This window comes from Lepisosteus oculatus, chromosome 28 (genome assembly GCF_040954835.1).
Source record: "Lepisosteus oculatus isolate fLepOcu1 chromosome 28, fLepOcu1.hap2, whole genome shotgun sequence".
Classification (NCBI taxonomy): domain Eukaryota; kingdom Metazoa; phylum Chordata; class Actinopteri; order Semionotiformes; family Lepisosteidae; genus Lepisosteus; species Lepisosteus oculatus.
The window spans coordinates 7,706,033-7,720,626 of record NC_090723.1 but is presented as its reverse complement, the minus strand read 5'-3'; the positions used below and the strand labels follow the sequence as shown (position 1 = coordinate 7,720,626).

The window sequence follows — 14,594 nt, the reverse complement described above, 5'->3', positions numbered from 1 at the left end:
GGCGATATTGATTGCAATATGCTATCCAAAGAGGCATTTTGTTATGCGTGTCAGTGAGGTATTCATGTTGCAATAGGCTATGTAGGCCAGTCATTTCGGTATAAGAAATAAGACTTTTCTTTTGCCATCAATATTACAGATTTGTGACCATAGCGTTGCTACCTTGTAGCCTCATTTCATTAGATGTCAAAAGGTAGGCAAGGCTGGCCTGCCCAATACTGAGAGGGGAGAAGTCTAAGGAAAACCAAGTTGCTACTGTATGTAGTGGTGGTGGACCAGTAGGTGGTGCTATTGTCTCTGAAAGAGTATTCCCAAATCAGTGCATTGGTAAAATGACTGGACATACTATTCTGTTCCTCAGATGAAATGACTGATATCCTACTACTTAGTCACTTTGGCTATATTCTAAAGAGGTGGGTGTTCTGTGTGTGGTCAATCTGGGCTCCATAACGATTGATTCAGTTCATGAAGCACTTTCTCAAGTGGTACTACTGAAGAGCTAAAGCTCTTTGGGTGGAGTGGTGGCTCTGTGGTTCAGGATCTGCGCCTGTGGCTGGAAGGTTGCCGGTTCGAATCCCGCGGCCGGCAGAGGAATCCTACTCCATTGGGCCCCTGAGCAAGGCCCTTCACCCCAGCTGCTCCAGGGGCGCCGTATAAATGTCTGACTCTGCGCTCTGACCCCAAGCTTCTCTCCCCATGTCTGTGTGTCTCATGGAGAGTAAGCTGGGGTCTGCTAAAAGACAAATTCCTAATGCAAGACATTGTATATGGCCAATAAAGTGATCTTATCTTATCTAAAATAGCTGCCACACATCACCCAGTGTTGTACTTTAATGGTGAATACACACTGAGAACCAAGTTGGGTATAATGGGTTTGGATATAAAATATGTAGTTAGAAAAATAGAATTACTCTTTTTTTATCCCGTTATTTGAATTCTACCTGTGAAATTTTGAATGCAAATATTTGGCTTAACTGACTAGAATGTCATACACAAAGTCAAGACATTGGCTGTGATGAACTGTATAAATACCATACAGTTTTATTTGGAATACATTTGTCACCTCCCTTAATGACTGCAAACTTTATCTTGAAGCAAAATACCTCTGTTCTTATCCCCAGCTGATAAACACACATCACAAACAAGGAAGTGTGACATCGCGTTATAACCTAAAACAGGTTTTCAGCAATGAGCCAGCAGTAGCAAATATGTAATGGAGAAATTCCCCAGTCATACAGTAGTTTCTCACACAAGTAAAAGAGGGGTTATTTGAAAAATGTTACCCTGTTTCTATACTGTGCATTACAGCTCATTACTCTGCTCTGTAAAATGATGCATCAGTTTACAATAATGCAAACACAGTGAGATGTTTTATAACAACATTTATTCATTTATCTTAATACAAAACTCATAAAAATAAATAGGTTTTCAATAAATATAATTTAAATAAGTTATATTATCAATAGAAAAGTGAAGTCATGTTAAAACGCGTTTGTACAATGAGGATGATGTTGTTCTGTTCAACATTATGAACGTGCCCCGGGTAAGCTGTCAATATTGTCTAGCAGGGCATAAAAGGTCAACCTGAGTTCTTTCCTAATGACTTCCCAGGCGCAGGGTCTGTAATTCTGAAAGACAAAAAGGCCAGAAGTAATTCAGGACATAATGGAATAATAACATAAGGTGGGCAAACCCCAACTGTGTAAACCAAAGACTCTTTGTCAAGTAAAAACCCCATTGTGAAGTCTACTATTTGAAACAGTCTAGTTTTTCTTTTGATAAACAGAAAACAGCAATTTAATGACAAAAGTAAATGGTATAATGTTAACTGAACTAATTAATTAAGTAGCATTTCTCTCTTGCAGCCTGATCTCTTCATACGTTGGTAGCTACATATGACTAAGTAACAACTTCCCATGCAGACTTTGTAAATACTAACAGTGAGTATCAGAGCTGTTATTAAACTCCCAGTTCCATACCCGGTTTACAGAGTAAATATTTAAAAATCTCAGGAAAGTTGTATTAGACAATCTAAGTAAAGCAATGTCATAGATGAAAAGTCTCAAGAAGGTATGCTCTTTATTCCTGGAAAGAAGAGTTTCTTGAAGTTATTGATTTCTGAATGCATCTCTACCATGAATCTATCCGAACTACTGACTACAGAATCAGAATAAAAGGTCAATTTGAACACCCATTTTGTGTTGCCACTTTTCCTTAAAATGAAGAGTCACAAAGACCTCACATGATAGTTCCTCCTGGATTTACCTGCACGAACTTAAGCATCTGTTCATTTCTTGGTATTTAAGATGTCAAAATAACATCATAAACACTACAAACCTCACCATTCTGTCCATCAAGTTTAGTTTTACCTCTAACAAGTCACATAAAGTTTAAATCCGCATGGACTTTCAGAAACTAGTTTTAAAACACGTTAGTTCTTATGTCTACTTACAATAATAAATTGTTCACAGCTATGTGATTTGTATTGTACTTCAAATAGTTCTAATGTTATTGACGGGCCTAGATTATAATGTCTTACCTTTTCTTTTAGAATATTTTTCATTTTCTCAAAGTAAGCCTTCAGCAGAGTCCTTCTGTTGGCATCAGAGGAATTTATATCTTCAGGGTCGATCGTTTCGCTGCCCAATCGGTGTTTCGGACCCTGCGATCGACACAAATGCCAGTGTAGGTTATGCGCACTGCTGAGTCGGTACGAAAGGCGGATACATTTCGCAGAGTCTGCTAGTCCGCTAGTCTTTGCGGTTCGGAACTTACACAAGTCTTGAATTCTTGAAGCTGCCGGTGAACGATGCCTCGGAATTCGTCCCATTTTTTCGGCTTTCTTCCCTTTTCAAAAAGGCTCTGAATACTCTGAAGCGTTTCATAAACCATCACTTGGATGTCTTCTTCCTGAGTTCGGGGAAAGGGGGGAAAAAACAAACAAACCCAATTTTATCTCTAGGAACTAGTAAAGATTTATTCCACGCTGAAAAGAAGAAAGAAAACAACTTTTCGGCTGTGGAGCCTTCTTTGGGTGTCGACACACACCCGAAACGTTATGTCTCTTTTCAACGTGGAATAAACCTTTACTTGTTCCTTTACAGCCTAAGCATGCTGATGCGGCTCCCTACTTGAGCTACTTCATTATATCTCCAGCGGGCACAACACATCATATTTATCTGAGCTCCTTTCTGAACGGCATCAACACCACGAATGTAATCGCCGCTGACTTGAGTGACGTCACCGCGTGTGTTAAGATACTCCTACTGTTTATACTGTTCACCAGCGTGACGTCACGCAGCGCTAGGAAAAAGCGGTCTTCACCTGGCCGTCGTCTGCAAGCAAGAAGGCGTCTTCAGGGAAAGCGGTGACGACGTTGTCCTTGATGCAGTCTGCGTTGAAACCTTCTCCCTTACGTTTTCCCTTAAAATGAATGACATGAGGAGAGATTTAATTTATAATTAAATAACAATAGCACAACTATACATTTTAATATATATATATATGAACAAGTAATAGGTTTATTCCATGCTGAAAAGAGAAGAAAGAAAACAACGTTTCGGCCGTGGAGCCTTCTTCAGGTGTGAATACTTCGACCTCACCAGATTTTCAAGAATGTCCAGGCTTTTTTCAACCAGAAACCATTGATATCTGGCGCATTTCGTCGGCATCGACCAAGCTTGCGAGAGGCAAACGACAACGCAAAGCCACAGGGATCCATTCAGTTCCATTGTGGTAACAGGCGTATAGACGTGTGACCTGCAACAGAAGACTCTTCTAAGTCAAAGCAGCTTAATCGAACGCTGTGATCGAGAGGGAGGACGAGATGATCGGAGTACCTCACGGAGGTGTCTCACCAAATTTCGCGTGTGCGTGTTTTTCCTTAGTGCCATCGCGGCTTAAATAGTCCAGAGAAAGGAGAGCGGGACAAGAAGTGAAAACGAAATCCCTGATGAATGACACCGCGGAGCAGGATTTTCCCTTTCGATGAAGTTCGTGTTAAACATCCGCGCTGCGTGGTTTTTATTGTCGGTGTGTAGTGTGATGCTGTTATTACAGCGATTTGTTTAGCGTTGCTGTTTGCGGTTAGTGAAGCCTGAGTATTTAAACCTAACATTAAAGCGTAAAAGCTGCTGTTTTCTCTTGTTCGAAGTTCATTTTGTAACGTGACCCTCAGTATATCCTCCTTAACCTCTCTTCTTGAGAAGGTTCCGCAAATCATCATCATTCGGTCTTTCATGTGCAATAGTTTTTATTTCTAACTCGTCGGGGCGATAATGGATAGGATTAAGAATATTAAGCTTGTAAAATGGACTGTTAACATTTTGTGATTACAATGGACTTTAAAGGGATGATGTTCAGTCCATACTAACGATCAAGAACTCTTTTCATAGAAGTGATTTGTATGGAATCGTTGTCTCGGCTTCTCCTGTGTTTCATGAAGATTTTTTTAGGGCTGTAGCAGCGACGTTTTAATATTGAAACTTGTAATGTAACATGTAATTCTCAAGTAGGCCTATCAGTCTAATTTTGTTTGCAAATCCCATTACCGTTCGCCCACGCCACAGTGGCAGAAACTATTATGAAAGAAAAGTGATCCAGCGGGTCTTTCGAATGTAATGCAGACTATGAGTTGATATCAAAGTTCCCGCTGCCCGTATAATACAGATTCATACAGCTCTGTCTGTCGGTCTAAAGGCAAAGTATAAGGAATCAATACACGTCGGTTTCGTCCTGGAGTGTACGGGCTGGCTTGGTCCTTCAAGATGGTTGTTAGTTTCTGTACTTTAAGGGAGTTCGTCTCCCTTGCACAACCTCATTTAAAGGGCAACGGTTGTCACTTCTTTATTTGTTGTCCAGCAGTAAACTTTGAGGTGGAATTTGTGTATTTGTTGTGGAAGCTAAATTATCAGTCATATTGATCAATTATCAGTCATATCATCGCAGTGTCAAATAACACGGCGATGAAGGGTTACTTTTTTGGGGGAATAAAACTCTTAATTATCATTAGTGTGTTGTTGATAAGATAAGACTTTATTGATCCCGAAGGGAAACTGAGGCGTTACCGCAGCCCAGCCCAAGAAAAGCAAAACAGACATCAGAATAGACTAAAATTAAAATAACTACAGTTTTAGAATAATTAAATAAGTATATAGAATACAAAATAAAATAGGAAAAAAGGTGTTTGCAAAATGTGCTAATAGTCACTGTCAGACCATAAAATATGTGCAAAATGCACATATATATATATACAGATTGAAAATACCTCAGTATAAACAGTATATTAATGCAGTGTCCGTAGATAGATGAGCAGATGAAGGGCTAACAGGCCCAGCCTAGGGCAGTGTTATACAGTCTGACAGCCGCTGGGAGGAAGGACCTGCAAAAACATTCCCTTGAGCACTGTAGCTGGAGCAGTGTGTTACTAAAAGTGCTCCGCTGTCTAATAATAGTCCCATGTAGCGGATGAGAGGCGTTGTTCATGATGGCTGTGAGCTTGGCCAGCATTCTCCTCTCCGCCACCACCTCCAGGGGGCCAAGATTCAGCCCCAAAACAGAGCCAGCCTTCTTGATGAGCTTATTGCGTATTTACGTCTCTTGCCATGATGCTGCTGCCCCAGCACACAACAGCGTAGAAGATGGTACGCGTAGCAGTGTTCCACACACACCAAAGGACCTGAGCCTCCTAAGAAAATAGTCGGCTCTGACCTTTCTTGTACAGAAAGTGGCATTGTTAATAGTCCACTCCAGTTTATTATCCAGGTATACCCCTACTTGTAGGACTGCACCACTGTTATTTCATTAATTAAAATGCAATTATAACTCTATTAAAATTGCATTTATAGTCCAGTTAGAATTGCATTAATAACCCCACTTTCCCCTGCAAGTAGAAGTCATCTGACACTTTAAAGCAACACAGGCACCTGGTCTGTTTGTGTGCCTGTCCATGGAATATTGCGAGTGGTACCTGCTGACCCATTCAACCGTCTGGGATTCCAACAGACCCGCCTCACACTGATAAAGCACCACACTGATGCAGCTAATACCCACGGCTGAAAAGGTGCTGCTGTGGTCCAGTTTTCTCAGAACAGCCCCCACATTTCTCCGTGAACGAGCCCCCATACCTGTAACATTTCGTCTGTATTTGCTTGACTTCCAAGATACATACCAGCTTTAAAAAGAAACTTTATTTGGGCTTTGCAACGATTGTCTCGATTTCTTAACGCAAAAAAAAAAAATCCCGAGCACTAGATGTCATGCATTTTTACCCTGTCGCTACCGAACAGGAATTAGAGGTCGCAAAATGACACAGATCAAGTACTGTGCAGTGTTTTTTTTTTAAATAACAAGCAGCGAGAGGCGATGCTATTACAAAGAGTAGAAATCACAGGACTGCAGAATTACTTTATAGAATTATAAAGTATATTAAATAATATAAAATACGTAATTAACTAGATCATTCACTGGGACTGATAATTTGAAATATAGCTAAGGAAGTTACTGCATTTCCACCCGAGGGAACTTAAGGCTCAACTAATTCGTGTCAGCATGATTGACTACATCCATCAGCCTACAACATCGTTGTAGAGAGTCAATCACTGTCAAGCCGAAACTCAGAGTAGCTTATTGCCAGGTGTTGCGCCAGACAATGTCGAATTTAGCGTCTGCTTTTGGTGTCCCTATCTTATTGACCTGCACGTTTTCATTGTTTTTCACCTGCATGAGCGTTTCTGCACCTTGTCCCGTACTAACACGTCATTCGGTTTCACCTGTACGGTTCAGCCCCAGCTCCACTTATCAAGGTTATGGAGCCGTAAATGAAGGAAGAACGTGTCAGCCACACGACTTCTTTTGCAGGTTATGGTAGGTTTATCGAAATATCTCAATATTCCAGACACATGAATCTGTCATGTTTAAAACCAGCGTTTATTGGCTTAACAGTCGGTTCAAACTTCAAAAATAACGTTCAATAATAAACACTTCGTTAACCCTTAATTATGAATATGAAATACTCTACGATAAGTATTTTCTACGATAGACAAGTTATAAATGCATTATCCTCTATTAACCTAGCTTTAATATGCCTGTTGAAATACAAAAAACCGTATATACGATTGAAGATGTCAGCAAGCATCTAAACCGAAGATGTTATGTGATAATTGCCTAAATGCAATGAAGTAAAAACGCTTCATGTCACTCTGTGTGAAGGCTCACTTTAGCATGTAAAACGTATTGTTGCTTATATATATATATTTGTCACTGGTTAACACATAATGTACTATGTATCCATTATTAAGGATTAATAACTGACTCGTTGACATTAATAGTTGGACCTTTTTCTAAACAATTTTGTTATTCATTTTTAAATATTCCCGGCATGTAAGAAATACATTTTCACAGTTTCACCACTCCACAGTTTTATAATTTTTATAAAAATAAAATAATTCCAGGTTATTCAATAAATAGTTTAAATAAATAAGTTATATAAATAGAATCGGTTATGTTGAATAATACGCTTTTCACATTTACATATTACTCAAATAAATAATTTACCACCTCACTGCAAATTCCAGTGAGTATTACATGTGCCGATCAATATTCTCATCTGCTTGTATTGAGCAAGCCGTCAGAAAATTGGTCCAGGATGATTAGTAAAACCTGTCTAAGTTCTTTTCGTATGACTTCCCAGGCACAGGAACTGTAATTCTGAAAGAAATAAGAAAAATAAATTAGAAAGTAGGGCACTGAATACAATTCGGGGCTAAAAGTACACGTGCCTTATTTGAGGTGATCACATATTCAAAACAAAATTAGAATTACTATTAATATATCAAAATAAAGTTACATTTAAGAGTATAGTTAACGAGATTCACAATGATTTGTTACTTAAAACAGAAAGTAATTTTAACCAGTAAAGCTTAACTGTAGGACAAACAAGGTATTTTTAACAACCACTTGTTGAACAGTTTACTTGAAAACTTTGGTATCGATTACACCAAAGACGTACGAATCATATGACTTACATCCAAACAGGCGCACAATTTACGAATTACATTAGATAGACCCAGAGATATAGATTTTTAAAATAGGTTTTCCATCAGAGTTCAGCAATAATATGATTAATGTGATACCTTTTCTTCCAGAACTCTTTGCATTTTCTTAAAGTAGATCTTCACCAGCGCAGTCCTGTCCCCGGATGAGGAATTGGAGAGTCTTTTTCTCCCCTTATTTCTCTTCATCTGCAATCACCCAACATTTAAAAAGGCAAGCCACCCGTGAGCGTTAATCAGATCTGCGTGGAGCGTCACTGCGTTACAGCGCAGAAGTTTAAGCGAGACTTTTCAAGATCGGGATTTGCAAGTAAATGTTGATCAACATTACATTACTCAAGACACTCAAAAGACGAGATGAAAAGGGATGCGCGTTTCAAAGCGAGTTGAGGGGCAAATAATGTTCGGCCATTCATCTCGGTAGAATCTTGGGATTTTAAAGGTGAAGTTTCGTGTTTCAAGAAAATGTTATTTGAAATGCATGTAGCCTCGTGGGTGGTTGGGTAAGAGACTATCGAATTCATAGTCATGCGACAGGTTGTGGAAACGACAGCCCAGAATTCTCCCCAGATCTCTTCAAAACAATTATAATGCATGAATTGTCCATGTTTCAGAACAATTTCTCTCTGTTTTTTTTAACCTTTTTTCGGGTTTATGCCGTGATAACCACACTTGCCGAGTCATCTCAGACACTATGTGGGTAAAAAAAAAGCCAGATAACTTGTAACACGCTTTTCGCTAAGTTTTGGAACTTACACATCTCTTGAATTCATGATGCTGACGAAAAACGATATTCTGAAAGTCATCTAGTTGTCTCTGGTTCCATGTTGACGGCGTGTCTTCCTTCTCAAAAAGGCTGTTAATGCTTTTCAGCGTTTCATAAACCACCAGCTGTATTTCTCCCTGCGCACAGGAAAACAAAGAAAACAAAACTCGAGTTGGAGAAATGCAACCCAAGAATCGGGGCGAGAGTCTACACGACATTTACATTAATAGAAACTTCTTTTGGAATTTCACCGGCGGTTTCAAAACAGACCAATTTACGAAGTACAGCACATCTCTCCTTCGCATCCAGTACTACTTACAATGTAGACAAAGATTTACTCTGAGTGTAAATTAAAAAAAAAAGCTAAATGTGACAACATGCAAACGAAATAAAATTAGAATGAGCGATTCATTTTGATCTGAAGTGCGACTGGTTTAGGTTATCTTTGGTGAGATCGTGCAGCACCAAGAAAAGACTCCACTTCACCTGCGAATCCACAGCAGTCGTGTATGCATCCTTTGGAAAAGGAATTAAAACGTTGTCTCTGATGCAGTGTTTAGAGAAAGGTTCTCCCTTAAATGGAAGAGCAAAAAAAAAAGTCATTAAATAATAAAAGATTCCGTGTTTCGAAACTTGATGGATTTCTGTCCAGTCTCACCAGCTCATCAAGATGCTGCAGGCTGATTTCAATCAGACGCTGTTTGAAGGTGCATCTGCTTGGACTGGACCGGACCTGCGGCAGGCAGAAGAAAACACAGAGCCACAGGACTCCTTTCAGTGTCATTGTGTCACAACAGGAACGATAAACAAACTGCAGTATTAGGAACTGATTCTATTAAATAGCCAACGTGAGTCAAAGATTCCACCAAATGTAGTGTAAGACGGCGGGCTCGCAGCCAAGCGAGGGTGACAACATTCTTACCTCATGGAAACGCAGAAGTCTGTTTTTTTATTTGTCCAGTTACAGACAAGTCAAACTTCACGCCTGTAAAACTTGAGAAACAATGAATTATTTTATGAACACCAAAATTTATATTTTCGTGTTCCATACTTATTCCAATTGTATTTGCCCTGAAAAACAGGTATGAAAAGAGTAGGTGTTCTTACAATGTATTTTCCGTGTATTGATATTCTACGTATATTGTTGCATTACAACTTAATGCCGACTTTCAAAATCTAAATCCTTTTTTCCATTTAAACAAGTGTTGATTTGTCTGTTTTTCTAAATGCCTACCTCCATGTTTTAACACTTAGTTTTTTCCCCCAAGAAACTAGATGTAGTTTTATGTGATCCAAAGAGCTTCCACCTTAAAGGTTAAACAGACAAATTAAATTAACAAGCAGATTTAAAAACAAAACACAATTTTAAATATCTGCTTTTATAACTAGCAGTTTTATAATAAAATAATTTTAAAACCCGCAGACTTTTAACCAGAGTGACGTTTACTCTAACGTTCTGTAAAAAAACATGCTGAATGTGTCTCTTTAAAATAAATAATCAAAGTCAATTTAACAACGTAACATAATCAAAAGAGTCTTGGATATAATTTTAATAAATTAATTGTATCCGGTATAATTAATGTACTGTATCGATTGTACAAGTTATAACAAACCGACACATTAAGAGAAGGCCTTTATCAGTTAATTATTACATTGATTGCTTGTATCAATGCCAGACAGAGCTTTAAAATATTAAGAATAATTTTGACATCGTACTGTTTAAGATTTTCATATTTAATATAATCATATACTGGGCAGTTTTACAAAATATCACAGTTTACGTAAGTGAAAAGTCTGAAAGCTTGTGATTAATTTAGAATGTGTTATGTAGTTTAGGATATTTTACATGTGGTGATATCAGTTATAAAATATATTATTTTGGTTGTTGGGGTCGTCATCACGTAAATATCGCCTAAACCACAAAAATACATTTTCGAGAAAGTTATCATTTCTAAATCCTGCTATTAACACAACGAGACGAGGCAGAGACCAATGGGGTTTACCAGTATAAATCCTTCAAACATACTGTTAACTGACTTGTATACTGCGTGGTACTGTGTGGTACTTTAACTGGGGAATAGAATAACAGAATAATGCGATATTGAACTCTTCTTAACCTTTGGGGCTTTAACGTTGGCAGCCATGAACACATTTAAGATTTATTTAAAAATTGACACCATCCCCAGTTTAAAGAAGAACTATTTTGTTTGGAAGCTTTTAAGACCAGCTAAAATTACACGTGTTATGTTCTTCACCCATTAACCATTGGAAAATATATTGTACTAAATAGAAGTTACATAATATCGGTGTCCTCTAATAATATGGACGCAGCACGCACAATAACATAGAAAGTACGCATTCATTTCACATAAATATATAACACCTAATGCTAGCGGAGGTGAAGAAGATGTATTATTTGAAAATGATGCATCTAAATGTACAACAGGAAATCTGTGGATATAAAATTTATATTATTATTATTATTATTATTATTATTATTATTATTATTATTATTATTATTATTATTATCATCATCAGTGTTCACCTGTCCTGCATTTATTTAACCGTCTCCTCCAACATGTCTTAAAAGGAAAATCTGCTTTTATACTGTGACAGGCTCAGCGCTACCTAGTCCATATTGTGTGAGTCCAGATGGTGCGAGACCGAATAGCAGCCGTGTTCTGGGTTTGAAATAGCCGCCAGTGTGTTCGCAATGTCTGCCAACAGCACAGTCCAGGACATGTCGACTTTCAGTTTTAGAGACGGTGTGATTCACTCCATCGCTGTCAACGGTCCTTATATTCTCCAAAAGCCCTTGAAGAATCATCTGCATTTTCCGACTTGTATGAAGCGCTACACAGAGCAGAAAACATGCAGTTTTGGCAAACTTTCGGATTCCTTAGAACAGCAGCTTTTTGGCATGAAATGATATCACACGGTTGTCGGAAAATAGAAACGCATCTCTGATGAATCAGAATCACTTCTTGAACCATTCTTAATCCAGCGCCAATAACGATTTGTGAACCGGCGCTTTCACTCAGAGCGGGGAGAGAAAACGCTCAGGCCCCTCAAGACGAGTTTCAGAAAACATCATCTCGCCGGGTACTTGTTTGCGCGCTGCGGATGTGGTTCTGCTGATGTGCAGAGCAGTAGGAAAGGCACACCAACAGTTACTTTCAACTAAATGGTGCCTGACTTTGCTTATGCGCTTTTTCGACTGGGACAGTGGAAGGCACCTCAACGCGTAAGCACAAAGCAACAGGTCTTGGCCGCCTAACTTGAGGTCAGCGAAAATTAAATACATGACAAATATAACAGCGTCTGCTTTTTCCAACAATGAGGGTATTACGGGTGTCATTTTCAACGTACAGCTCACCCGTTCTGTTTAGGATCAGACCATCGAGCAGATCGGCTGTGCCGCTCTAATGCAGGAAGTCAGAATAAATCGTACAGTACTTTGTGTGTATCGCACTAAGCTAGGACGTCAGGACGACCACAAGAATGTTGCATTGTTCTATTGCATTGTAGCTGCAGGTCAGTTCTACATTTCTACAAACCCCTGCCCACACAAACAATACATGCCCCACACCTCTGTCACACAGGATATCTGACAGAAAACCTCGGCGAAATCTCCTGAGTCATGTCAGATGTTATGCTGCGCTGCGCATGTCAAGTGGGCGTGCTAAATGCTGTCTGCTTTGGAACGTGATGCTATGCATTTGCAAAATACGTAACCTGTTCGTTTACAATCACATTAAATAAAACAAAATTAAAACGGACCTTAAATGGATATTTAGATTACGGTATATTATTTTTAAATAAGAGCAAAAATGAAAAAGTGTGCATTATTCTATAGGCTTGAAAATCGTTATGGTCTGACGCAACATTTCCGAATTCATCGCATGTATACGTCATGTGTCCTGTAGCTGTGTTACATCATTAAAGTGGCTTTTTTCCAGAACCCAAGGGTTTTCGCTGTTTGCAAGGCAATTACAGTTTAACGTCAGTGGATCTGTGATGTGGCTGAGAAAGAGTAACGCTCTACAATAGATCTGCAAAATAAATAACAATCCATTTATAAGCTAATGTTTACATGTAAAACAAGCTCCTCAAGGCATTTAGTACAGCTCTTGGACAGGAGAAGACAATATCACACATCATATAAGCAGATGAGAATTCAGTTCAAGTTCAAAGTTCATTTGCCTTTTGTGAGGTGTACACTGGAATTCTCACTCATGCTTGTTCTCTCAGTGTACGGAGAGATGAAGACAAGAGTCAATAGAAGTGGCTGGCAAGTACTGTAAATATTTTACAATATACAATAGTAAAAGCATGTTGCCTTGTTTGTTTGTTTTTTTGTGCATATAGGAACCACAGACGGGGGACAGGGAGAGGTTGAAAATGTCTTTGAATCCAGGAGTTTCCAAAACAGCCACACTGCACTGCTGGAGCCCAGCAGAAACACATGTTTCCTTTGGCCTTTTATATGATACTTTAGAAGTTGTAATATGTCAGAGGTCAGAGTTCACTGCATCAGCCCGCTCAGAAGACATTCTTCTCAGTGCTACTGGCCCCACTCACACCTCTTCCTGCAGCAACCTTAGTTTTTCCCAGGAGGTCTCCCATCCAGGTACTGGCCAGGCTCACACCTGCTGAGCTCCAGTGGGGCTGCCAGCTGGGAGTCGCAGGGCGATATGGCTGCTGGGTACGAGGAAGACACCAAATCATGCAAACAGATAGATAGCTGGATGGAATTCTGCTTCTCCCCCCTGGACTGGCAGCTTTTGTAGATGTAAAGGCTGAAATCAAGACAAATCACATCAGACCTTTTTTCACCTTTAATAAGATCTTGTAACCAACAATATTTAAGTGGGAAATACCCACTCTTGTTCAGTCTGGACAGCTGCATAGGAGCGGGCAGCCAATGGGGCTTCTCCTCAGCTTTGAACATACCAAGACAGTGGCAGTGTTCCCCGCTGGGAGACTCCATCACCAGCGCCTGTGCAGGCCTCCATCCTGCTTCACTGCCAGAGCCGGTATCGGTGTTGTCACTGTCTATCCCCCACACCTCAGTCAGTTACGCCATCAGATACTCAAGCTCTCTAAAGCAAGTACTGTATGTCATATGGCCACCATGAGGTGCAATGTATACAGTGAGTGTGAGTCATTTACACATGAAAATAATATAACTGTTGTTGAGAAACATAATGTCATTTATTGTTAATATTTTGTATATATTTCACTGTCTATAAAAATTCATTAACTGGATTTGTAGCTTCTGATTTTAAACAAAAAAACGCTGATCCGCTGATACCCTGTCTTTCATTCGTTCCTATTCGATACATCTGTTCGTATCCAGATAGATTTCACTAACGCTCCGATTTAAAGCAAGGTGACGTTTCAGTTTTTCACTTTATAACGTAGACAAAGGTGTATAGGCGCTATTTTAATTTGTTATTTTCGTACTTGTATTGTGTCAGGAACAGCCCTCTCACTTCGGTGACATGCATGACTCTTCGTATTTCCCGCGATTCTATATATGGGTCATGTCTTCACAATATATTGTATTTCGCTGTGGCAGAGGATAGGAACTCCCAGAAGACGCTTGTGGCAGAAGGGTCTTGATACCGCTTAAGAGTGACACAACTTCCCTTTTTATTTGAAGAACGTTTTTTCCACTTCCCATTTCACAGCTGTCAGTACCAGGCAGGTCTCTATCTTTGTTGCATCTACTCTACAAGGCAGAGTACTGAATCAACATAGAAACTGTTCTTTTA

At 39.3% G+C, this 14,594-nt stretch overlaps 2 protein-coding genes across 2 annotated transcripts; both read right to left on the bottom strand.

The window, feature by feature from the left end:
• Positions 1-1,481: 1,481 nt before the first annotated feature.
• LOC138225446 (interferon a3-like) lies at positions 1,482-3,753 on the bottom strand. Its single transcript, XM_069185542.1, has 5 exons — positions 3,603-3,753; positions 3,325-3,423; positions 2,776-2,910; positions 2,540-2,662; positions 1,482-1,628 (listed from the first exon to the last, which is right to left on the bottom strand). Exons 1-5 carry the CDS (start codon positions 3,729-3,731, stop codon positions 1,527-1,529), a joined length of 588 nt encoding a protein of 195 aa, XP_069041643.1. The 5' UTR covers positions 3,732-3,753; the 3' UTR covers positions 1,482-1,526.
• Positions 3,754-6,995: 3,242 nt separating this feature from the next.
• On the bottom strand, positions 6,996-9,733 carry LOC107079271 (interferon a3-like). The gene is made up of 5 exons (XM_015362125.2): positions 9,476-9,733; positions 9,304-9,390; positions 8,808-8,954; positions 8,133-8,240; positions 6,996-7,707 (listed from the first exon to the last, which is right to left on the bottom strand). Exons 1-5 carry the CDS (start codon positions 9,599-9,601, stop codon positions 7,603-7,605), a joined length of 573 nt encoding a protein of 190 aa, XP_015217611.2. The 5' UTR covers positions 9,602-9,733; the 3' UTR covers positions 6,996-7,602.
• Positions 9,734-14,594: the final 4,861 nt, after the last annotated feature.

What these genes read in the sequence shown, in the direction of transcription:
- LOC138225446 (XM_069185542.1), bottom strand. Translation starts at nt 3,731, where the DNA reads ATGGAACTGAATGGATCCCTGTGGCTTTGCGTTGTCGTTTGCCTCTCG. An exon ending in TGCTTGCAGACGACGGCCAG is followed by an intron (nt 2,911 to 3,324) that starts GTGAAGACCGCT and finishes CCCCGAACTCAG; the next exon opens with GAAGAAGACATCCAAGTGAT. An exon ending in AAAATATTCTAAAAGAAAAG is followed by an intron (nt 1,629 to 2,539) that starts GTAAGACATTAT and finishes TTTGTCTTTCAG; the next exon opens with AATTACAGACCCTGCGCCTG.
- LOC107079271 (XM_015362125.2), bottom strand. Translation starts at nt 9,601, where the DNA reads ATGACACTGAAAGGAGTCCTGTGGCTCTGTGTTTTCTTCTGCCTGCCG. An exon ending in TGCAGCATCTTGATGAGCTG is followed by an intron (nt 9,391 to 9,475) that starts GTGAGACTGGAC and finishes CTTCCATTTAAG; the next exon opens with GGAGAACCTTTCTCTAAACA. An exon ending in ATCATGAATTCAAGAGATGT is followed by an intron (nt 8,241 to 8,807) that starts GTAAGTTCCAAA and finishes GGGTGATTGCAG; the next exon opens with ATGAAGAGAAATAAGGGGAG.